The sequence below is a fragment of the Erythranthe guttata genome, chromosome 12, assembly GCF_056151865.1.
Source record: "Erythranthe guttata isolate IM_541 chromosome 12, IM_541, whole genome shotgun sequence".
Classification (NCBI taxonomy): Eukaryota; Viridiplantae; Streptophyta; class Magnoliopsida; order Lamiales; family Phrymaceae; genus Erythranthe; species Erythranthe guttata.
In genome coordinates this window covers 2479571-2505412 of record NC_142544.1, presented here as the reverse complement: position 1 = coordinate 2505412, position 25842 = coordinate 2479571, and the positions used below count along the sequence as shown (strand labels likewise).

At 34.2% G+C, this 25842-nt stretch overlaps 4 protein-coding genes and 1 long non-coding RNA gene across 8 annotated transcripts; 2 read left to right on the top strand and 3 right to left on the bottom strand.

Annotated features, from left to right (window-relative positions):
• Positions 1 to 1671: 1671 nt before the first annotated feature.
• On the bottom strand, positions 1672 to 5018 carry LOC148766207 (uncharacterized). The gene is made up of 3 exons (XM_088826811.1): positions 4760 to 5018; positions 4045 to 4534; positions 1672 to 1756 (listed from the first exon to the last, which is right to left on the bottom strand). The coding sequence occupies exons 1-3, from the start codon at positions 5016 to 5018 to the stop codon at positions 1672 to 1674; spliced, it is 834 nt and encodes a 277-aa protein (XP_088682937.1).
• Positions 5019 to 10329: 5311 nt separating this feature from the next.
• LOC148766206 (uncharacterized) lies at positions 10330 to 11632 on the top strand. The gene has a single exon (XM_088826927.1). It carries the CDS (start codon positions 10330 to 10332, stop codon positions 11005 to 11007), a length of 678 nt encoding a protein of 225 aa, XP_088683053.1. The 3' UTR covers positions 11008 to 11632.
• A 794-nt stretch (positions 11633 to 12426) lies between these two features.
• On the top strand, positions 12427 to 14268 carry LOC148766205 (uncharacterized). The gene is made up of 3 exons (XR_016035020.1): positions 12427 to 12772; positions 13196 to 13281; positions 13802 to 14268. It is a non-coding gene; the product is annotated as an uncharacterized LOC148766205 (long non-coding RNA).
• A 2349-nt stretch (positions 14269 to 16617) lies between these two features.
• Positions 16618 to 17428, bottom strand: LOC105953434 (uncharacterized). Its single transcript, XM_012977095.2, has one exon. The coding sequence runs from the start codon at positions 17236 to 17238 to the stop codon at positions 16762 to 16764; it is 477 nt and encodes a 158-aa protein (XP_012832549.1). The 5' UTR covers positions 17239 to 17428; the 3' UTR covers positions 16618 to 16761.
• A 3939-nt stretch (positions 17429 to 21367) lies between these two features.
• LOC105953461 (lipid phosphate phosphatase 2) lies at positions 21368 to 25842 on the bottom strand. Of its 4 annotated transcripts, XM_088826583.1 has the most exons (10): positions 25583 to 25727; positions 24638 to 24718; positions 24369 to 24416; positions 23732 to 23953; positions 23562 to 23649; positions 23349 to 23458; positions 23125 to 23215; positions 22396 to 22584; positions 22207 to 22266; positions 21368 to 21738 (listed from the first exon to the last, which is right to left on the bottom strand). In XM_088826583.1, the coding sequence occupies exons 4-10, from the start codon at positions 23945 to 23947 to the stop codon at positions 21551 to 21553; spliced, it is 942 nt and encodes a 313-aa protein (XP_088682709.1). In that variant the 5' UTR covers positions 23948 to 23953; positions 24369 to 24416; positions 24638 to 24718; positions 25583 to 25727; the 3' UTR covers positions 21368 to 21550. The 4 variants fall into 4 exon arrangements, with proteins under 4 accessions (XP_088682709.1, XP_088682707.1, XP_012832574.2 ...); XM_088826581.1 differs by lacking the exon at positions 24369 to 24416 and having other exon boundaries at positions 25583 to 25842; XM_012977120.2 differs by lacking the exons at positions 24369 to 24416; positions 25583 to 25727 and adding an exon at positions 25205 to 25394.

Here is a 25842-nt window from a genome sequence, read left to right as displayed (position 1 = left end):
GATTTCTTGACCCATGATAATCTATTTTAGATTTCCTAGAAATATAAGTATTTAGAACTTATTTGGTTAAATCTATATTAAACATAAGATAAGGTTTTACGCCTGATAAGATGTTTTAAGAGCCGATAAGATGTTTGTAAACCACAATTTTTTCGAGTCTGCAAAATATAATAAAAATACAAAACAAGAAAATAGGGAACAAATAATTTATTAATCAAAACGATGTGGATTACAATCTCCGTAATTCCCCTGATTCTTCTGGCTTAAAAGCTTGTTCTTGAATCGAACATATGATTTCCTATCGAATTTAAATATGTTATGAATTCGAGGAATCGAATATATGATTTCCTATCACGAACATCTCGAATTCAAATATGTTATGAATTCGAGGCGGAGGCTCGAGACGTGAGCTTGAGAGCTCGATATGTGTCTGTGTGAGTCTGATTTTTAGATGCACCAAAGATCTTCTTTTATAGGCACAATCTAGGGTTAGGGTTTCTCGACTTGTAGAGTGGGCCAGACATTTCAAAGCCCAAATATATTATGGACTTTAATTTGAGACCTAAATTAATAACCGATTTATTTTGGTTATTAATTAGTAATTTATCTCAAAATTTCGATGTCTACAAATGCCCCCACTTCTAGTCTCGGCGAAGAACATGTTGAATATTTGTAAGACGAGACTTGAAGTAATCGAATTTTCTTTCATTTGTTGGCTTCCAAACCTCTTTCCTCAACTTTGGGGTTTAATTTGATAAATCCTTCACCTTGAGGAACTTAAATGATAAGTCCTATTCTTTGATAAGGGCTCAAACGCAATTTATTGCTTCTTGATTTGGGGATCTAACTAATCCATCCGCAGCACTTCACAATTACTCCGACGGCCGCTCACACTTTGGTCTCAACATCTCTCTTTGTAACTTTGAAAATTTCTCCATATGCATATGTTTCACATATTCACGACCACACCATGGGCGGTGGTAATGAAGAGCGGCGCAGTAGCATCTTTGGATTCGCCGGAAAAGTTCAGCGCAACACCTAGACGATGGCGAGCTTGGACTATAGGCAGCATCTTTGTTGTCATCGGAGGAATAGGTGGCGCGGCTCTTCAGTCTACGGTGAGTTTGACTGGTGGACTTGAGCGGCCAGCGGTTTGCGGCGGCAAAAGAGGATATAACACCGTCGAGGGCTTCCGGCGGCAAAAATTGAAACGGGATTCTTCAGGCGACGATGTTTGTCGGCGGGCATATTCCGGCGGCCTCCCGGATTTGACATAGCGGGGAGAATTGTTGGCAAAGGCAAATGATCGCCATGGCTGGCCCCTTTTCTTTTTATTTTTTATTTTTAAATTCATTCAGGGACAAAGATTGTGGGTCTGTATTTTTTTTTTTTCTGCTGCCAAAGAGGGGATTTGCTGGAGATTTTCTTCCTTCGTCAATACTCCAAATCCTTTGGCAACTCAATCGGTCGAAGCATAGTAGATTGGAGAAGAAATTGTAACACTCTCTATTACGTAAAGAGGGAAATTTCCTCATCCAATTACTCTGCGTCTTTGCCCCCAAGCAAATAAATAAAGAGTTTTACCCCTTTTTTTTCTTTTTTTTTTCTTATTCCCGTCCGTATTCACGAGTAGCAATGGTTTCTTAGCCGCCATTGGAGAGTTGAATGGACTTAATTTTGACATCGGAGGAAGAGATGAGGGGCGAAGATTATCCCCACCGGGTGTGCCAATTTGTAAACCACAATTTTTTCGAGTCTGCAAAATATAATAAAAATACAAAACAAGAAAATAGGGAACAAATAATTTATTAATCAAAACGATGTGGATTACAATCTCCGTAATTCCCCTGATTCTTCTGGCTTAAAAGCTTGTTCTTGAATCGAACATATGATTTCCTATCGAATTTAAATATGTTATGAATTCGAGGAATCGAATATATGAGACGTGAGCTTGAGAGCTCGATATGTGTCTGTGTGTTGCCAAAATTTGTAACAACAAATTCTTATCTACGATTTAGACAAACAAGAAAGAATTGCACAAATATAATTTATTGAATTAAAATAAAATATTGCGGGTTACAAACTCTAATTTAATCCTCTGATTCTTCTCTCAAGAACAATATATGTTGACTTTGAATTTCGGAGTCGGGTCGTTGACTTGATCTTCTCCGGATTTGATTTTGAACTTGAATAACGTCTTCCGAGGGTCTTGCGACTTGAATCTCGGATCGAACGCAGAACTTTGACGGGTTTTGACTTGAAGATCTTGGAGTTCTTGATGGATTTGGCCCTTCAATCTTCCTTCGATGTTGATTTGATGTTAATAACGTTAATTCGAGGGTTTAGCACCGTAATCTCGAATTAAACGCTTTAACGCCTTGATTTGATGAAGAACACCTTCGATTTGATGAACTCCTTCGATTTGATGAAGAACGCCTTGAATTTGATGAAGAACGGCTTGAATATTGTAGAGAGAATTTTCTCCTACGGTTTTTCTTCTTCTTGAGTTGTGTTTTGAATTGTGTAGAGAGGGTCCATATTTATAGTGGTAGAATAAGAGTCCTACTTAAAGTCTATTTGATGATGTGGCGCGATTTGATTGGCTCTATTTAAATTGATATTTATCTCTTATAACTTCGAAGAGAAGAAATAATCCTATTGGCCAATAATTAATTGATAATTATCTCCATAACTTATTTTGCAAGAAAATTATAATTTAATTTAGACACAATTTAATTGGCTAATTTAATTAACCAATTAATTAATTTTATGCGTCTACAAATGCCCCCTCGAGACTTGTTCACGGACAATGCATCTTGGAGTGGATGAGTCTCGATAATTGCTCAACTTCGATTGCAGCTTGATCTAGCAAAGAACATATATCTTTTGAAATCATGACTGAACTTAGAGAGATTCTAAGTTGCCTACGTACCCTATAAAGGGATCAAGTCATAACGTAGTTCAAAATATATCCTTTTGAGGGATGTCGTGCACAGTTTATACTCATGTGGACAAGGAGAAACATTTACAGTTTAAGCTCGTACTGAAGGAGCATTTGACTTGAATTTGTAGATAGTTTATGCTCGTATCAAGGAGCCTTAACTTGATTTCGATATATAGATAGTTTATGCTCGTATCGAGGAGCCTTGACTTGATTTGGATATATAGATAGTTTATGCTCGTATCAAGGAGCCTTGACTTGATATGTATAAATAGTTTAGGCTCTGATTTGAATATGTAGATAGTTTATGCTCGTATCAAGGAGCCTTGATTTGGATATATAGATAGTTTATGCTCGTATCACGGAGCCTTGACTTGATTTGGATATGTAGATAGTTTATGCTCGTATCAAGGAGCCTTGACTTGACTTGGATATATAGATAGTTTATGCTCGTATCAAGGAGCCTTGATTTGATTTGAACTTGTAGACATTTTAAACTCGTGTCAAGGAGTACTTCATTTGATTTGGACATGTAGACCTTTTAAACTCGTGTCAAGGAGTGTTTCAGTTGATTTGGACTTGTAGACCTTTTAAACTCGTGTCAAGGAGTGCTTCATTTGATTTGGACATGTAGACCTTTTAAACTCGTGTCAAGGAGTGCTTTATTTGATTTGGACATGTAAACCTTTTAAACTCGTGTCAAGGAGTGTTTTATTTGATTTGAACATGCAGACCTTTTAAACTCGTGTCATGGAGTGTCTGATTTAGACATGTAGACCTTTTAAACTCGTGTCAAGGAGTGCTTGATTTGGACATGTAGACATTTTAAACTCGTGTCAAGGAGTGCTTCATTTGATTTGACTTGTCATATTGCATAGGATGTTGTTTCTTCAAAAGACTTGCCCCCATCCTCATGATCTTCTTGTTCTTCTTCAACATGTTCTTCTTTGAGCTGATAGGACTTTTGGAATGAAGGTTCTTCGACTTCATTTGCAGTTATGCTCAATTCCATATCATGTGCTCGAGTGGCCAACTCTTCAAAACTTTTAGGTTGAATTTCTTGAAGGATATATCGGAGTCCCCATTGCATTCCTTGGATGCACAGTTCAATAGCTGATTTCTCAGGCAGTCGATCCTTGCAATTAAGACTCAAATTTCTCCAACGGTTGATGTAGTGGATGACAGGTTTCTTCTTCCATTGGCGGGAATTGGTGAGCTCAATAATGCTGACTGTTCTTCGAGTGCTGTAAAAGCGGTTGAGAAATTCTTCCTCTAAGTGCTTCCAACTATCAATGGAGTTTGCCCCCAAATCAATGTACCAATCAAACGCATTGTCTTTGAGCGATCGGACGAATTGCTTGACGAGGTGATCTCCGTACGTCCCGGCATCATTGCAAGTCTCGACGAAGTGTGCCACATGTTGTTTGGGGTTGCCTTTGCCGTCAAATTGTTGAAACTTTGGAAGTATATAGCCCATTGGCATCCTTAGATCATCAATCATTTGTGTGTATGGCTTGACATAGGTTGATGGAGACTTCGAGCCTCCTTCCAACTTGTCTTTGATGGTTCCACTGATCAGCGTCATCACTTGATCTACATGAATCATCCCTTCTGGAGAAACTTGAAAATCTTGAGCTGGAGCCTTCTCGTTTTCAACTGGCTGTTGCTTTGTGGATGTCTCGACTTCGTCTTGAACCTCTATCTGATTCTCCACAGCTTGACTAGCATCGGCTTTGTCCATCTTGTTGATCAACTCGGCAATTTGAGAATCTCGTTGTTGAACATGCTTTGCGAGTCCCTCAATGGCCTTTGTCAAACTTGCAATTTGCTCCTCCATGGTTGTAGCGTTTGTTGTCATGACGGATGCCACCTCTGAGTAGCTTGATGTTGAACGAGGCGTGGGCTGTGAAATCTCTCGTTTTGAACCTTCCACGTCTGCGCTTGTGTTGACAAGAGGTGGTAAGCCTTTCTGAATGGTTTGAGGCGTCGAGTTAGTCTTGGAGGATGCTTGCAGCTTCTTAGCCATACTCCTTGTAACTAAGCCCACACTTGATGAATCCGAAGTAGCAGTCTTCATTGCGAACGCAGAGCAGTCACTGCAACACTTTGAGGATCTTCGAGAGAGAGAAGAGATGAGAGGTAGAGAGGTCCCACCGGGCGTGCCAAAATTTGTAACAACAAATTCTTATCTGCGATTTAGACAAACAAGAAAGAATTGCACAAATATAATTTATTGAATTAAAATAAAATATTGCGGGTTACAAACTCTAATTTAATCCTCTGATTCTTCTCTCAAGAACAATATATGTTGACTTTGAATTTCGGAGTCGGGTCGTTGACTTGATCTTCTCCGGATTTGATTTTGAACTTGAATAACGTCTTCCGAGGGTCTTGCGACTTGAATCTCGGATCGAACGCAGAACTTTGACGAGTTTTGACTTGAAGATCTTGGAGTTCTTGATGGATTTGGCCCTTCAATCTTCCTTCGATGTTGATTTGATGTTAATAACGTTAATTCGAGGGTTTAGCACCGTAATCTCGAATTAAACGCTTTAACGCCTTGATTTGATGAAGAACACCTTCGATTTGATGAACTCCTTCGATTTGATGAAGAACGCCTTGAATTTGATGAAGAACGGCTTGAATATTGTAGAGAGAATTTTCTCCTACGGTTTTTCTTCTTCTTGAGTTGTGTTTTGAATTGTGTAAAGAGGGTCCATATTTATAGTGGTAGAATAAGAGTCCTACTTAAAGTCTATTTGATGATGTGGCGCGATTTGATTGGCTCTATTTAAATTGATATTTATCTCTTATAACTTGGAAGAGAAGAAATAATCCTATTGGCCAATAATTAATTGATAATTATCTCCATAACTTATTTTGCAAGAAAATTATAATTTAATTTAGACACAATTTAATTGGCTAATTTAATTAACCAATTAATTAATTTTATGCGTCTACAATGTTACGTCTTATTTTTACAATTAATGTTTAAAGTCTTTTGATAATGAGCTTATAAGCTATTATTACTCATTATAAATCTTAAATAAAAGGGTAAATTACGACCGTCCCCTGATGTAATGTCAATTTACCAAAAAAATTTATCATGTTTGGGTAATTACAACAACCTCCTGGTATGAATCTTTTTACACGTCCACTTTTGTGGTGTCAAATTTACTGGAATCATCTAGATAATGTGAAATATTTCTCCGGTTTGTACATGTTTTACCCTGTTCGAGCTCCACACTTTGAAACAAGATGATCATAAGATGTGTCACTTGACTTGTAAATATCAGATTGTGGTGCGACATTGCATTTTTCCACAAAACGTGTACAAATTAGAGAATATTCCACATAATCTAGAAGAATATGTTGAATTTATCAGCATAAAAGTGGACATGTAAGAAGATTCATATTTGGGGGTCGATGTAATTATCCAAAAAGGAGTTCGTAATTTGATCAAACCTCAGTGGGTGTCCGTAATTTGCCCACGATAAAAAGGTGGGGTAGATATATTTTTTTTTAAATATATTAAATGTTCTCCAACAGCTTATTTTTAAAAAAAATAAAATATGTGTTAATTTTTTTACCAAATACTGTGGAAGAACTTATAAACTCTTAAACATCTTATATGATTTTTTTAGCAGTTTACAAGCTTACCAAACATCCTTCTTTATTTTACAATTAACTAAAAGTTCCTCGAATATAAGTTCATTTGCAACAAGAACAACATACACAATTTTGGTTTCGATAAGTATTTATTGTGGGTTGTTTTTAGGGGAAAGTACAATTGCACCCCTGAACTATGGGGTATGTATCAAATACTCCCCTGAACTACAAAACTTATCAAAAAGCTATCTTCCATATGAAAACTTTGTCAAAGTGTACATAGAGAACCTCGAGAATTGATTCAAGTGATTTAGAGATCTTTGAGTAAAAAATTCTCCTACACTCACATGAGCTGCATCAATACGGAATACCCAAGAAAAAGAAACGAAGTTGTTGACGTGAAAATAGGAAAAACCCAATCGACGAAAAACACCACCAAGGACCGCCGGAAAGTTAAAAGATGAAAGATTAAATTGGTAAAATTGCACAGACAAATGTATTTGGCGAACAAAGGGGGTAGTTATGGCCCTATTTCGTTGAGCTTTTCATGTGTGAGCCGCACAATGAACAACGTGAAATTGTGAAAATGGAGAGGAAATTGAATTGAAAAAAATCATGAAGTGAAGCATATTAAAGGTAAGATGAAAGAAGGTACGCTTACCATGGTTGTACCGAAAAATACACCCCAATACTGGGACCAATTTTAAGGATAAAAAGGTAAATCACTTATATACTAAGCAACGGTTGACTAAAAATGGCAGGGACCACTGTGGTACATTTTGTAATTCAGGGGTGTCTTTGATACATACTCTATAGATCAGGGGTGCAAACTGTACTTTTTTCTTGCTTTTATTAACATATTCCTGCATTTTGATTTGAAAATTTGGCTCTTGATCTATTAATTGTATAGATAACAATTCAATATTAAATTCAGCATCCAACTTCCAAACTATTTTTTTATTCAAGATATAAAAAGCAAAAACGAAATCAGAAATAAGAATAATGTTGAATTCTACAAAAATTGTAGACCTATGATGCACGGAAACCCACACATGTTTCCACGTTTCGGAAACCGAAACTCCATGACACATGTTGGAATTGTTTAGGGGCCTCCGTTTTCATAAATATTTAAAAGTTTCAGGAACGTTTATGATAATAATGGAAAATTGAAAACGCTTTTCCACACAAAATAAATCCAAATTTCATTTTAAATAAAAACTCCAAATTGCATACACTTAAAAAAATCTTAAATATTATGCCTCATTTTCTCTTCTAGTGCTGTTTTAATATTTTTGTAGACGTTAATTCCATACTAAAATAAATTTATATGCCTCAGAATGTAATTTGTGGAATTATATTAAACATTATAATTTTTTTAGAAATTATGAATGCACCCCTATATTTTTGTTATTTACGCATTGCCCCACATTCCCTAACCAACTTTTTGGAAAACAGAGTCTCCCGTTGTCCGCGTTCCCGTGTCCGCGTTACATAGTTGTAGAATATTTCCAAGTTCAAAAAGTTGGTACAACCACCTCTACCAGATTTTTTTTAATGTACTACAGAATTATAATTTATAACACGTCATTTTCCCTCTTTTCTTCATTATAATAGGGTAAACTACAATCACCTCCCTGAGGTAAAGTATAATTATGAAAAGACACCTTATGTTTGAGAAATTATATCCAGCCCTTCATTTTGTTAATTTCTTACATCCACCCCCTTTTATAGGGTGTTAATGTAAGATATCTACAAATCACAGGAAAGTGGATGTAATTATGAAAAAACAAGAGATTTTTCGTAATTATACTTTACCTAGGGCCTACGGGGATTGTAATACACAAGTCATAACCAATTTTAAATAGATATACTTCTTGAATTGATTTTGTCTAAATCGACATTATATTTTAATGAGAATATAATTAGTTTTCTAGTTCCAAACCAAAAAAATAATAATTTCTTTTTGAAAACTAATTTTGATTTGTTTCATCCGACTCTTTCAATTAATTTCCATGGTAACTTGAAATATGAACAAATCGTGATGATATCATAAACTCTTGTGCGCATGCGCACAACACACACGAGAAAAATTCAATGGTTGTTTGCTTCGCCTGATGACGTGGCGCTCTAATGACAAAAACGGCCCCTCATTTATCTCACTTAATCAATGGACGGCTACGATTTGCCAACCACTTGACAACATTGGGGAAAAATAAAAGTGCTAATTAATAATTATTATTATTGCTTCTGTTTGCAGCATCTTGTGAACATATCTACTACTCCCTCTGTCCCTTTATAAGTGACGTTTTGGAGCTTTTCACACAAATTAAGGAGTCATTAAATCTTGCTATAAATTAGGAGTGATGGACTAAAATAACCTCCTATTCTCTCTCCATAACAACTATCTCCATGATTTTCTCTTCCCAATAACTAAAAATCCACCACCACTTTTTCCAACTCAATCGTATCATCTATCTTCATTATTTTATAGCGTATTTATCTTCACACCAATTAAACTATGCAGATGCAGTTAACCAAATAATTTTATAAAATTAAATCACCTAAAATCTTTTGTTTTTTTATATTCCCTCCAAGAATTCTAGTTTATATAGGCTGAAATTTATATATTCCCTCCAAGAACTCCATTTAAAAATTTCATTGATCTTTTAATTTTTTTTGAAATATTTATGGATTCCCACCAAAATTATTCTATAAAATTAATCTTGTTTTCCAAAAAAAAAAATTTACAGAAAATGGAAACACCTTCAGTTGAAACGAGCATACCAAATTTTCGTCATTTTCACTTACCTGATCTCAATGTCGATATTTCACGTTCTATTCCCGACCTTAATATCAATATATTTTCGTTCGAAAACTCCCAAATAGACTCAAGTTCTGAACTCCATTTTGAAGACGAAATGGGAGATGAAACCTTTGAACCTCATCTTATAATTAGTGAAGGTATGTTATTTTTTTATTTTTATTTTCATGCATGTCACATCATTTGATGCAAAGAAATATCTACTGGTGTTATGTTAGAAATAATAATAATAACGAGGGCCATAAGTAACAGTTCAATATGTTTAGCAATTCAATATGTTTAGCAGTAACAATTCAATTATGTTTGCCCTTTGTTGATAGGGGAAAATATCGTAGAAGCGCAAGCGGCATCAAGTGGCATACGGAAAAAGAAAAATTTAACCAATAATGAACGACAAGCCGTTTACACTATGCTACAACAAAAAAGTAACAACGGACGTTTGGGAAAAGAAGTAACGAGACTTGTGGCATCTCAATTTTCAGTCTCTATGCGTACAATTCAACGCATTTGGAAACAAACAGATTATGGTCGTGCACATGCTAACGTACATCATCGAAAGACGAAAAATTGTGGTCGGAAAAGAGTTGAGATTGACTTTGAGAGGATTCGTGGAATCCCTTTACATCGACGAACTACTATTCGTTCTTTAGCTTGCTCCTTGCAAACTAAAAAGAGCACATTATTTCGGCGTTTTAAGTCGGGAGAACTACGCCGGCACTCAAATGCGATAAAACCATTTTTGAAAGAGGAAAATAAAAAAGTTCGACTACAATTTTGCATATCGATGCTTGAACGTGATAGCATACCACATGATCCGAGTTTCATAGGAATGTATAATTTTGTCCACATTGATGAGAAATGGTTCTACATGACAAAGAAGATGAATAAGTACTATTTGTTGCCAGACGAAGAAGATCCATTGCGTACATGCAAAAGCAAGAATTTTATAGCAAAAGTCATGTTTTTTGCCGCTATAGCTCGCCCAAGGTTTGACGCACATGGAAATGAGACTTTTTCTGGAAAAATCGGGGTGTTCCCTTTTGTTACGCATGAGCCAGCTAAGAGAACTAGCGTGAATAGAGTTGCAGGTACGCTAGAGACGAAACCAATAACTTCGGTGAACAAGGAAGTTATCAGATCATATTTAATTGAAAAAGTCTTGCCAGCTATTAAGGAGAAATGGCCGAGAGAGGATGCAAGTCGTCCAATATTTATTCAACAAGATAATGCACGAACACACGTTGATCGTAATGACGAGCTATTCCGTCGAGCGGCTTCACAAGATGGGTTTGACATTCGTTTGATTTCCCAACCTCCAAATTCTCCAGATTTAAATATTTTGGATCTTGGGTTTTTTAGTGCTATCCAATCATTGCAATATAAAGAACCCGCCAAGACTGTAGATGAGCTCCTTGCTGCTGTCCAAAGATCATTTGAGGCTTTTCCATCGACAAAGTCCAATCGGATATTCTTAACATTACAATCGTGCATGATTGAAATTATGAAAGTGAAAGGTTCGAATAAATATAAGATTCCACATATTAAGAAAGCTATGATGGAGAGAGTGGGTCAACTTCCTACTCATTTAAAATGTGATTCTGAACTAGTGCAGGAAGTCTTTAATTATTTAAGTTAACTTTTGCTTGCAAGATTATGTTAAATTATGGTGATGAATTTTACTTATGTATTGGAACCATTGTTTTTATTAGAAATAGTTTGAGGGATCTTTGCTATAGCCTAAAAGCTTTTTATTTTTGCAAAGAGTTCTACAAGTTACAGATGCAACAAAAAGATCTATAATCATTGTTCCAGAACATACACCATAAACACACACATAAACAAATCAAACACACACATATGAACAAATTAAACAAAACATGGCAATATAAACCAATAGGCGCACCTTGATAATTGCATCGTCTTGCAAATACAAGAATTTGTTAAACCATATCTCAGAAAGATTTCTATAAAAAAATCTCAAAGAGAGGAAAAAAAGCAAAAAAAAAAAATACAGAGAGAGAAAAAGGAAAAACGGTGGAATTCTCTCGTGGACTATCGGCCAATTCAAATAACCTAAATACAATGAAATTCTCATAAAAAAAATAAATTACAATCTTAATAAAATTTGGGAAGGTAAATCTTCAACATAATCCTAATTACTTTATGAACTTCTTCTTTTGCAAACGTTGTTTCTTCTTCATCTTCTTCTTCATAGGGAAACTTATTTAAATCGAACTCATGATGGGAATTAAAATTCTTAGAGTATTGAATGAACATTGAGTTTTCTTCAATCTTTATTTTCTTCTTTCCCCTGTCCATAAGAGAAAATAGGTTCTAAAGATCCATCCAGTGATATTCTTAAACTACAATTTTTTTTATTGTTCTTTTCAACGTGGAATGTGAAAAGGGTTACCTGTTGATTTTCTTCAAAATTTCACTTTCACCGTAGGATGATTAATAGGAGAGAGAAATAGGTATTCCATTTAATTAGTGTTGGAGAACTTATTAAGGGTAAATAGGGAAATTGAGTAATTAATAGTCTATTGGGAATAAAAAACGTCATATAATTAGGGACACAAAAATCTCTCCACAACGTCACTTATAAAGGGACAGAGGGAGTACTATTCAATTATTGCATACCAACCCTCATTAGGAGAGTTGGTACCTAGCCTTTACCAATAGGGTAACGGTCTAGGGTTCGAGTCCCCCCTCCCCTACTTTCCCTTGTAATTGACTTGAATTTTCTCAAAAAAAAAATTATTGCATATTTTAATTTGTTTTCCTAACTAATTTTATAAAATATGATTTTCAAATGCATTGCTATTGATATATGATATAAAACATTATTATTATTATCAAGTTCATAGATTTACAAATTAAAGAATTAAAAACTATTTTGTAGTAACTTGCTTTTGAAGGTAATGTTTGAAAAATAATTTAGGATATCAATTAATAGGGGAAATGAGGGATAGCCCCCTAGTTTTGAAAATATATATGGATAGACCCAATTGATTTTTCTTCCCTAGTCAATTTAATAAATACCATATTTCCTAAATTTCTCTATCATCCGTCTCACACCCACCAAACCCCACATCTCTCCCCCTCTCTCTCTCCCCCTTTCTTTCTCTCTCTCCATCTCCTCCTCTCTCGTCAGATCTGTCCGCTCCCCACCGCCTTTCGCCGCCAGCCGCTGCTCCCCACTACCTTCCGTCGTCGGCTACTGTCCCCTCACCGCCTTCCGACGCTGCTCCCCGCCGTTTTTCGCCGTCAGCCGGTGCTCCTCACTGCCTTCCGTCGCCGGTTGCTGCCCCCTCACGGCCTTCCGCCGCTGCTCCCCACAGACTTTTGTTGCCAGCTGCTGCCCCGCCGCCCGCCGCTGCGACATTGAGTTGATCCCGACGGTATGTGAGATATACTGCTTGTGCCTAAAACCTAATCAATATATATATATATATATATATATATATATATATATATATATATATATATATATATATATATATATATATATATATATATATATATATATATATATATATATATATATATATATATATATATATATATATATATATTATATGTTCTGTTCTTGGAAGGGCTTTAATTATTATGGTTTATATTATGAATGTGTTTAGAGATTGTTGATTTAAATAGTGGGAATTTGCTATTTTGATGAGATGAAAGATGTTCCTTCTGGTAGTATATATATACCAGTTTTTTTGTTTTAAACCAAATTATTTTGAAATTCATTTGAGTCAAACAATATATAAACTAAAAGTAAATAAATAAATTAAAATTAAAACTCACTTGAACGTTTTTGGTAGGGACATAAGGAGTGTCCCAACTGGAACCTTGTGTGCCATGTGGAAGGATTCGAACCTGGTTCTAGATACTTCGAGAGGCTTAGTAGGTGAAATCCGGGTGACCCATTCAATTACATAACTAAGTAATTTAGTTACTAAATCATTTACTTATGATTAACAATTTACATAGATTTGACATAATTTAATTACTCTGGTTAATGGTTAATGGTTAATGGTTAATGATATGATGTAGTTTGTGTGAATTTTCCCCAACCGATGATATCCACTCAATGTTTTTGTGCTAGTATTCACCATTGAATTCATGTATAAAAGGCCTGATAGATGTATGAACTATCTCTAATAGTTATGATTTTGATAGTATTGTGAAACCAGTCCAAGATTGAGAGCAATATATCATCTTATTTAGATAGATTATAGATGTATGAATTCGTTGATTCCACGTCTTAATGATCCAGCACATGTAAATACCTGTAGTAATATATAGTAACATATAGTAACATTTAGTAACATTTGCATGTGACTGTGTATTTGATTTGTTTTTATTGACTATGAGTTGATTTATAATGTAAATATGTAAACTGAACTTGATTTAACAAATTGTTACAGGTCTCGGTGTTTAAACAACTTCTAGCACTATTTTTTTGTCGAGAGGACATGGTGTTCGTCAATTCAAAATAGTTCTTTTGCGATAGATCGGAGTTGCTGTCGTGTTGAAAAGTGGGATTTGAAGCTATAAATACAAACTACACTATATATGACTATACTTTTATAGATAGTCACATGTAGTCATATACATGGAGTCATATATAGTCACATGTAGTCATATACATGTAGTCATATATAGTCACATGTAGTCATATACATGTAGTTATATTTAGTCACATGTAGTCATATATAGTCACATATTGTCATATAGATATAGTCATATATATTCACATGTAGTTATATATAGTCATATATAAGTTATGTGGTGATTCTGATGTATAGTGATGTTGATGATTGCATTTTTTCAATTTTTTGTTGGGTGCGAATTGATTTATAATATCATTATTCAAATTTTGAATTTTGTTGGAGATGCAGATGAATTTTTTTTTTATAAAATCAACGATATATATAATCGGTCGACCATAACTTTGGGTAAAAAGACAGTACATGACTATAGTCTTATATAATCATATATAGTCATATTCGAAACAGTGAAGTTTTCGGGAAAAAAAAAATCAGAAAAAAAGAAAAGCTAAAAAGAAAAAAAAAAAAACTTATATAGTCATATATAGTCATATTCGAAACAGATAAGTTTTCAGGGAAAAAAAATCAGAAAAAAAAAAAAAACGAAAATACTAAATGCAGTAGCAAAAATGCTGAATGCAGTTGGGCGAAAATTGTAAATAAGGGCACAATAGTACTTTTCCCTCTCTAGGGGGTTATCTCAAAGAAAGAATTTTAGGGGTGGACCTATCCCTATTTATTTTCCATATGAGGGGTGTATATCTAATGGACCCCAATTAATAATAGATGTTAATACTTGAATCAAAATTTCATTTATGGTATCGCTCATCATTCTTCAATTTAAGGGTAAATTAGTTGAGCTCGAGCTTGAGTCCCATTTTGACAAGTTTGAGCTCGTGGAGTGTTTTTTTTCTTTTTAGCTCGAGCCGATTTTAACGACCTCGAACTTGAGCCCAAACTCATTTGAATTTTGTTTCTATTTTATTTATAAGACAAAATGCACTTTACTACCTATAAATTTTTCATTTTCACACTTTCCCCCCCAAAATTTTAAAAAATGAATATTGGTTGCACTTTGCCCCAGAAGCCAATTTTTTAAGGGCATTCTGCAACAAAAATAACATTTTAAAGGGGCAACGTGCAAAAAAATAGTGTTTTTAAGGGGCAACGTACAACAAAAATACTCAATTCCGATGAATAGTCCATTGGAGTTTTGCTATTGGCGCAACGTGCAACAAGAACAACATTTTGTAGGGGGGCATTCACTTTAAAAAAAATTAGGAGGTAAAGTGCGAAAATTAGAAATTTACATGAAGTGATTTGCAATTTTCCCTTATTTATATTATTTTTAAAAAATATGTTATTATTATTATTATTATTATTATTATTATTATTATTATTATTATTATTATTATTATTATTATTATTATTATTATTATTATTATTATTATTATTATTATTATTATTATTATTATTATTATTATATTATTATTATTATATATTATTTTAAATTAAAGATAATATATAAAATAAAATAAAAAGTAGGCTCGTGCGAGAAAAAGCTGAAGTTCGATTCATTAGAAAACTCGAGCTCGAAAAATTCGCATTCGAGTTCGAGCATTTAGATGAGCCAACGAGGCTGCTCAAGTCATTTACACCTTCATTTACACCTAGGGGTGAAAGTCGGATGGATCGGATCGGAATTAGCCTTTTCGGAAAATTTCCAAAAAAATTCGGAAGTACAAAATCAGTTCCAATTCCAATTCCAAAATTTTCGGAATCTAAAAATTCATTCCAATTCCAAAAGGCCCGGAAATTTCGGAATTTCGGAAATTTTTCGGAAATCACATAAGTTTTAAAATTTCAAAACTTAGTGGAAATTTTCTGAAAAATTCATAATTTTCCAAAAATAAGAACATTTACGTCGATAGATGTAAAACTAATAACTACTAAATTTCAGTGCAAAAAATAAATAAAAATAAACCACATTATAATATCCAAAATAAAAAAATTCTAGCAACAATTCAATATGTCAAAATTCTAAAACAAAACTTAAACCTGATGTAAAAGAAACTAGGGTTTAACGTAAAAGAATCTAAGATTTTTTTAGGTGACATTTAGCATAAAAAGTCTTTGACATGCCCATAAAACATAAATACAATTAAATCCTTAGTTTATTTTGAATTATGTAAAATAAGTATTATATATACATATATATATATATATATATATATATATATATATATATATATATATATATATATAAATATAGATTATTGATAGGGATTTTTTCGGAAAAAAATCGGAATTTTTCGGAATTACTTTCGGAAATTAATCGGATCGGAAATCGGAAATTCCAATTCTTTTTTATATTATTCCAATTCCAATCCAAAAAAATCGGAAAAATTCGGAAACCGGAATTTCGGAAATCGGAATGAAAAAAGTTGTTCCAAATTCGGAGCTTTTCGGATCGGAACCGGCGGAAATTGGAATTTCCGTTCCAACTTGCACCCCTATTTACACCCCTACTTCAGTTAGATGTTTATTTCTTTAAAATAAATAGTTCAGTGGAAGTGTTTACAGCTATAATTATTATTTTCTGATATTTTTGAAGGATAATTTAAACATATAATTTTTCATTGATAAATTAATAAGTAACTGGATAAACATCCTCTAAAAAATTAAACTCAGAATAAAAAAATAATGATTTAAATTTATTATAATTTAGGGGTTTATAATATAACTGATGATTTTGAAGAAATTAAACAGTGAAAAAAAAAAGAACCCCAATTTCTCAAATACCAAAAATTCAGTACATTTTTTTTTTCTGAAAAATGTTACTCGGGTATGCCGACGAGCACCGGCCGCCACGCTCTCCTCAACAACCGCTGACGAACCGTCGCCGACAGCGGCCGCAGCGAGCGGGTCCCACCTCTCCTCACGCCGCCGTTCTCGCCGCCCGACGGCAGCAACTCCTCCCTCACATTCTCCGAATGCCTCTCCCCGAACGCCGGCGGCGACGACACAAACAAATCCTTCAGCTTGTGCCTCGCCGACAGCACCTTCCCCTTCTCCGGCGAGCTATCTTCTCCGCCGCTCCGCCTCCGATCGGGCGAGCCGTCTTCGCAGCGGTTAGAAAACCTTCTCCCCCCGCCGCCGCCGCCGCCTCCGCCGCCGCCGCCGCGGAGGAGCATTCGGAGGGTTTTACGGCGGCGGAGGTGGACGACAGGGCTCGTCGTGGGACTCCTGGTTGGGCTTCCAGCGGCGACCGCGCACTGGGTTGCCAGGAGCTTGAATTTCTGAAGCGTCGCCATTTTTTTTCAGGGATTAATTTGCAGAAATCGATCGGATAAATGGTGAATTGAATAAATAAGAAAAAGTTTGGGGGTATATATGGAAATAATATTTAAGGGATGAATGTGGAGAGAATGGAGAAGTGAGATCTGGGCATGTTGTGAAGAGTACTGACCGGCGAAGTATTATTCTCTCTTTCTTTATTATTATGTTTGTGTATATATATATATATACACATATAATTAATATTATATAAATATTAAATAGATAACCTATACTTCCCTGTTTCAACTGTCTTTTTTTTAAATTATTTTTGTTCCATATTATTTGTCACTTTACATTTCTTTTTTTTGAGTAATTCAAGTCATTACAAGGGGAAGTAGGGGAGGGGGGACTCGAACCCTAGACCTTTTACCCTATTGGTAAGGCTAGGTACCAACTCTCCTATTGAGGGTTGGTGTCACTTTACATTTCTAATAGGGTAAATAGCACTTAACCCCCTTGTGGTTTGGGCATTTTGCACATGACCCCCTTGTGGTTTGAAATTAGGCACATAACCCCCTTGACCTTATGGTATGAAATTAGGCACATAACCCCTTGTGGTTTTGAAATTTTGCACATTACCCCCTTATGGTATGAAATTAACACATGACCCCTTGAATAGAAAATTGGAAAAGACTAAATTACCCCTATCAAGTCAAAATTTCTTGTTTTAATTTAAAAATAATTATTCTATAAAATAAAAGGCTTAATGTACTTTTTTGTAAAATGAGAAATATAATATATTATCGTGTTCTTTTTAATTTTACAGCACAAAAGGTATATAATACTAGTTATTGTACGATTGACAATTTATTCGATTTTAAAAATCAATTGAAAATATTTAACATGTCATTAATTATGATTATTATATTACTATTTCTATATAATATAGTATATTATAGTTGTTATCGAACTTTAATTTTTTTAAGAAACAAAGTCTTTATTTCTTTTATGAAAAATTCTAAAAAAACATTTCTCTATTGTTGAAATGAAAATGAAATTATATATATATATATATATATATATATATATATATATATATATATATATATATATATATATATATATATATATATATATATATTTATATTTCTCATTTTACAAAAAAGTACATTAAGCTTTTTATTTTATAGAATAATTATTTTTAAATTAAAACAAGAACTTTTGACTTGATAGGGGCAATTTAGTCTTTTTCAGTTTTCTATTCAAGGGGGTTATGTGCTAATTTCATACCATAAGGGGGTCATGTGCAAAATTTCAAAACCACAAAGGGGTTATGTGCCTAATTTCAAACCTCAAGGGGGTCATGTGCAAAATTCCCAAACCACAAGGGGGTTATATGCCTGATTTCAAACCACAAGGGGGTTATGTGCAAAATGCCCAAACCACAAGGGGGTTAAGTGCTATTTACCCTTTCTAATACTACATTAATTGTGTAATTATCAATTTTACCCTTATTAACTATCTCCAACACTCTCTCACATTAATTATTGGCAGGGTATTTTAGTATAAGAACATATATTTTTCTAAAATTAAGCAATATTTATTGAGATCCTTAATCCTTGTGCAAAAGCTAAAAACCACAATTATAAAGGATAAAGGAACGGAGGGAGTAATTAATATTATATAAATATTAAATAGATATAAAGTGTGAATTTATATTAGTAATTGTTTATGTGTGTGTGGAATTCGAGGAGTATGGGTGAGTGAAGTGTGAATTTAGAATATGAAGGGTTTTAACTTATAAAAGGGTAAATAGCATTTCAACCCCTGTCGTCCGAAATTTGTGCACATCATTTCTTGTACTTTTAAAATAAGCAAATGAACCTCGGATTATTTTTAACATAAGCGCATAATCCCCTTGTGGTATTCCACTTGCCAAATAATCATGGTCGGTCGTTAGTAAGAGAATTTTTTGAAAATATAAGGTTATGTACTTATATGAAAGTATAAGGGGATCATGTGTTTATATTGAAATCATAAGAAGGTGATACGCAAAAGCTATTTACCCGACTTTTAAATTCATCGAGGATGTAATCTGCTTGAGTATTTCTAAAGTGCTAAGAATAAGATTGTTATGATCTCAGAAAAAAATGTTATTACATAGATCTAAAGAGATTTTATTAATTTTATTTGAGCGTCGATCCAATTCACATTGAGATATTCTATATTGCACCTATACCAATCTTAATGTGATTTACATCTTATCTCACTCGATGTTACATTTACGAAATGGAATAATATATGCATAATCACTCGATGTTATATTTATGAAATGGAATATTATATGCAAAACCTGTTAGACCAATCCTGATGTGTTTACATTTCTCGCGTGGTTCGCAAATTATTACATAGAACAAACTCGTTATTCTCGTGGATAAATTACGTTTGGTACCTTCCATTATACAATCTTGGATAAATTACGGCCACCGCCTGAGGTAAGATCAACCTACGAAAAAACCTTTGGGTAATTACATCATCAACTATGAATTTTCTAAAACGTTCATCCTTGTGGTGTCAAATTTAGTGGAATCTTCTAGATTTTGTAGATATTCTCTAATTTGTACCCATTTAACTCCATTCGAGCTCCACATTTTGAAACAAGATGATCGTATGATGTGTCTGTTGTCTTGTAAATATCAGATTGTGGTGCATCAACCAACCCTCGTTAGCAGAGTTGGTACCTAGCCTTTACCAATAGGGTAAAGGTCTAGGGTTCGAGCGCCCCCCCCCCCCCCCCCCCCCCCCCCCTCCCCCCCCTACTTCCCCTTGTAATGGACTTGAATTTACTCAAAAAAAGATTGTGGTGCATCATAAGCTGCATTTTTACACAAAACGAGTACAAACTAGAGAACGTTCAGCGAAATCTAGAAGATTATATTGAATTTGACATCATAAGAATGAACGTGTAAGAATATTCATAGTTGAGGGAGGTGGTTATAATTATCAAAAAATAAGGGGATTTTTTGTAATTTGATCGTATATCAGGGGTGCCCGTAATTTACCCTACTATGTGTCAATCTTTGCCAGCAGAAGAGAATCTATAATCATGAAACATCCCACATTCGGACAATTTTGGTGCTCACTAAATAGGATGTTTGACAAGAGTCCTTTTTATTGCAAATTTTAATATTTTACCCAAAAAAAGAAATTAATTGATGGGGCGTGATTTTAGTTTTGAGAAATATTTGAAGTAACAATCATTGCAAGTTCAAATCAGTTTCAAATTTCCAGAAAAAAAAAAAAAGAAAAAAAAAGGTACAATAATTGCTGCTGCTGTATTTAGTTATTATTGGAGTTTGTAACAAAATTGAAACTCAAAAGTTTTTTGAAAACTTTGATGATTTAAGACTTAATAATAGTATCTTCCTCTTTTCGGCAGGACCTTTTACATTTCAAAAATATTTGGTGCTAAATCATTCGTTGAACAAAGTTTTGCTATGTTTTGAAGCAATTTTAATGTACGAGTCGGATCACGAAAGCGTCGACTAAAACAATTTAGTACTCACTCACTCACCCTACGTCACAATATTTATCATTTTAGAGAACTTTTTATGTTTTTAAATTATTAACACTCTTTCAATTATGTATCAACTGCACTAATTCTAGGCGCTTTGGCCGAAATGGAAATTCAAATTCATCTCGAGAAATGCAGATTTTGCTTCCCGTAATTTGGCTTCGTGAGCTTCTTTAGATAGTTTAAACTGCTTTCGTGACGGAGGTTTCCCTCTTTCAATTTTATTGAATGTTTTAATTATCAAAAAAATAAAAAAATACTTTAATTCTTTTTTTTTCATAAAACAAATAATAAATAAAAATCAATTCAACTGCACAAATTCAATAACTTTTTCATGGACAATTAATGAAAAATGATATTTTAATCATTTTCTATGTTTTTGATTATATAACTATTTATTAATTTTCTTAACTGTACAACAAACTCAAAATGACAAATATTTTGGTACGAATGGATTTTTTTTGTTTTTACAATGTTCGTTCAAATAAAATGCTTTAATATGTTGTTTCATAGCGTCTCAAAACGCTTTTTAACTGGGGTTAGGGTTCATCAAAATTCCGCCTACCTTTTCCCCCCACATTTGCAATAAATTGAAATACTTCAAAGATATTACTACAAGCTCACCAAAATTGTAACATAAGTGGATGCCAGAAAGGCTTACGTGAACCTCGAAATAGAACGTGAATATACGAAAAATGAAAAGAAATATACACGCACCTGCACAATATGTACATGCGGGTCCCACCAAACTAGTAACAACTGATATCTTTGAACTATCTCGTTCCGGATTCGAGATCTTCAACTGGCAAATTCGAAGTACCGGATAACGATGAATTCATCGACAAATTGCTGTTTCTTCGAGTCGGCTGGATTTCAACCTGAGTTTCGGAGGTTTGCACATTGTTTGTATTATTTGCTCGCGAATCCTCCAACATTTGCAAATATGTGTGGGTCCTCCACCCTACATGGAATCAAAGCATGATTGCTCCATAAAATTAGAAATGCAATCAATAAGTTTATATCAAAAAAATATTAATAATAAATCCATATATTTGCATATAATTGCTGTTTTTTTTTTCTCTTTTTTTTTAATGAAAGAACTCGCAGCCAACAGCCAACCATATAGGTGCACTGTGTAAATCTCAATTATATTACAATTCCCATTTTTTTAAATTTGGACCGAAGAATTTAGAGGTAAGGATTTCATGAAATCAATGATAATAAATCCTTTTGAGCTTCTAAATATTAGTTTAAAAAATCAGAAAAATCAATTTCAAAGCATTAGCTCTCAATTGGAACTAAACTTCGAGTTCTATGCCAAATTCAGAGTCGTCTGAAAAAAATCAGCTCAATTATTCATTAGACTCTCCCAAGTAAAGAAACCACGACGAATAATGAAAAAAACAAACAAAGAAGAAGAAGAAAATACCGTGAACGTGATACGGAGGTGGGAAGAACTGCAAATAGCAGAAAGTGGCCACTACTAAACCTGCAATAAAAAAATATACTTCCATTAAACTAAGGTAATAATATATCATTACAACTTCTTATATAAATATCAGTTTATGAAAATAAAAATAAAAATAAAAATAAAAATAAAAATATCAAATAGACGAACCCAGTAAACCTCCTGCAAACACATCCTGCCAGTGATGCTTATAATCATCAACACGAGAAACACCAACAAGAGAGGCGGCAAGTAGCGGAAGAAAGACGAGGCATAGTTTTGCGGCGTGACCTTTTTGATCAAACGCCTTTATCTTACCGGATAAATACAGTGACAAAAATCCCAGCCCGGCAAACGACCCTATATGATCGTATTTCACGGTGCATTATGTATGGTTGTGATTAAAAGGATATTAACGAAGGTTTATTTCTGAAAATAGGAAAATTCGGAAGTCACAGTTTCGGAAATTGTAATAATTTTTTTCCAAAATAAAAAAAAATTCGGATTGGAATCGGCGGGATTCAGAAACTTTCAATTTTTTGTAACCTGAAATGTAAAATACATTATAATTTTGACGATTTTTAGTGTAATTTTTGGAAAAAAACAAGAATCCGAATTTTCCGAAATTAAAATTGGATTGGAAATCGGAATCTCATATATATATTCATATTCTAAACTAAAAGAAATCGGAAAAATACAAAAACGGATTTTCGGGATTCGTAACAAAAAAAATATTGTTCCAAAAATCGGAATGTTTTTGGGATTGGAATCGGCGGAAAGCGGAAATTCCGTTCCAAGGTGAAAGTCACGAATCCTCAAATACTGCTATGCTATATTGCTATATAGAAACTCGCCAATATGAAAACAATATAAAAATGTGAAGAAGAATTTCGTGCTTACACGAAGTATGGCCACTAGGAAAGCTCTTATGCCCTTCCCTTATGAGATGTTTGTCACCGTTACAAATAACACCTCCCCATTTATCGTACAGCTGAAAAGCTATGTAACATTATTTAGGTGAATCAAAACGGGGCAGTAAGTTCTATACTAGAATATTAAATAAGCAACGAATATGTATGTATAGTCCGTATATACATATGTATGTATATATACAGTTAGCTTACATCTATGCCATCTGGAAAACATCGCCAGAAGAAGTCCGGCCGAGGTCGACCAACTGCGTCTTTTATAGCATTAGTTAGTACCCCCGTTATGACAACGGCAAAAAAAATCCCTGAACAAATACACCGCTCGATTTTTAGTCGTAAATTTTGGTTATTAATCGATCACGAGAATATTTTTCGAAAAGTAGCAAAGATCTGAAATTACGAGTATACCTAACATGCCATGGTGAAGATCATATACATCCCTTCGACGAAGATAGAATAGCAGAAAAATCACAACTGGCAACAGAACCGAATATATCTACAGCATTAAAGAAAGTCAAACGTATCCAGTTGACCTTACTCAAGAAACGGAGAAGTCAAAGGGTGCAATTTTGACTTACCGGGACAGCCCATATGGGAATAGTGTTGCTCTTGTGAGGGTATTTCAGATCAGACATCATATCTTTACCAACAAAGCGGTAAAACGGATGTATCAAATTCAGACCAATCCAAATGAATACGAGGAATACGAGTATTATCCAGTCATGCATATGTGTCCTTGCTACTCTTACTCCATGGGACCGTACTGTATGATTTCCGAGCTGTGCTTCCCACATTTCGCTCTGCAAAATCGTAATAGAAATTCTCTTTTAAAGATAGATACAATACTATAAGGCCTCGTTTGCTTAGAGTTATTAAGCTCAATTAACTACATAGTAGGCGATAGTAAGATGTTTGGTTGATGAGATTCGTATTTAGTCAAGCCCGCTACTACACTTAAAGCCCGCAATTAAATGCTATTATTTGGTTAAATTAGTAGCACCCCTCCCCATGCGATTAATTTTGTAGGGGATGATTAAACGAGAAAAAAAAATTGTCCTTAAAACAATATCTTAATTTTGTTAATTAAAAGACTTTTTAGACAATTCACATTTAATACCAGAATTTAACAAATTTAATACAAGATTTAATATAACGAATCAAACATCTTACTAACTAAACAATTAAGTTGTTAGTGGGATATTAATTCAATCTCACCTAATCCAATGTAATCCGATATAAGTAAGAAAACGAGGCCTAAAAGATCTGCCACAAATAGAGTACAACAAAATTGTATAGTACTTCAAGAGCTTCATAAATCAAACTGAAGTAAATAAGGGCAACCAAGAAACGAATGGACCTTGCCCTCGTATGTTTCTTTCACTGCTACAAAGGTTTAAGAAAAAAGGGGCGATCCCGAAAATCAATTTCACTACTAAATATCCAATGAATAAAATAAAACAAAAGTACTAAAGATTTATGGGTACCCGGTTGTTGGTCTTGAATTCTATCAAAGGGAAGTGCAGCTGGGAAAACCAATCACCATTGCCCGCAGAAGTATCCGGGCTCTGTATTCAAGAAAATCGAAAACATATCACCGAACACAATCTTTTAGTTAGTCGTACAGAATGCTAAGTAACCTTCGTTGAATCGAAATGTTCACTTTCGTTCAACTGATGAATCGTTCTATATTATAACATTGCACGGCCATAGACATTCAATTATTTCTTAAGATAGAAGTCTACCCTCAATTAGTTAAAAATCGAGTCTCGCTTAAAGTCAGAATTATGATATGGTGAATCCAATTATTCCCATAGGGATCTAGAATTCAATGCTAAAATTAAAATCACGATTCATATCAATTATGAAGAAAAAAGATAATTTCTCAAATAGGAATGAGATGAACATAGATAAACAACATCAATTTACGAGATTCTGAACCCAAGAAATACCGTACATACAATTAAGGATAACACGAGACAACGCACTAAATCAAACTAAAATTAAGAAGAAATGTAGGCAATTTCATAAGAAGAAACCCCCAAAAAAAAGACCTGGAACCGAAAAAAACTTCGAAAATTGCTAAATCGAAAGGCGGATCCCAAATCCCGCCACCGCATGATTGATGATTCGACGGTGAAGAAAAAGCAAATGCAAAAACGAAAATCGGAGCTAAATCATGCGGCCCAAATAATGTACAGTTGAAATCCGATATTTAAAAAAGACACTGTTCGTGAGAGCAACACAAATATTTTTGCAAAGCAGTAGTTAAATTCGGGTCCACCAATGGTGACCCCAGCGAAACACACCCCCACCCCACCCCTACCCTACCCCATCCCACAAATAACTGTGCGGAAATATAATAGAGAATAATACATTTGACATAGGAAAAAATAGTATAAAAATGGGGGGAAAGAAAAAAAAAATTGTACCTTTTCGAGGGCTTTTTTTTGGGGGCGGAATTGATCGTGGGAGCGACAAACGTAATAGGGTTTGCAAAATGTGAAGCCGTGGGTATCGAGTTTCAGAATGTAACGAGGAAGATACGTTGACGAAAGGGGTGTGTGTGTGTTTTGAAGTGGTTTGAGGAGAGTTCGCCACGTCAAATAAATACGGCAACTTTTGTTATAGGCTCGAGCTCGAGCTCGAATCGAGCTGAGTTTGTCGAGCTCGAGGTCAATTCATGTTATAT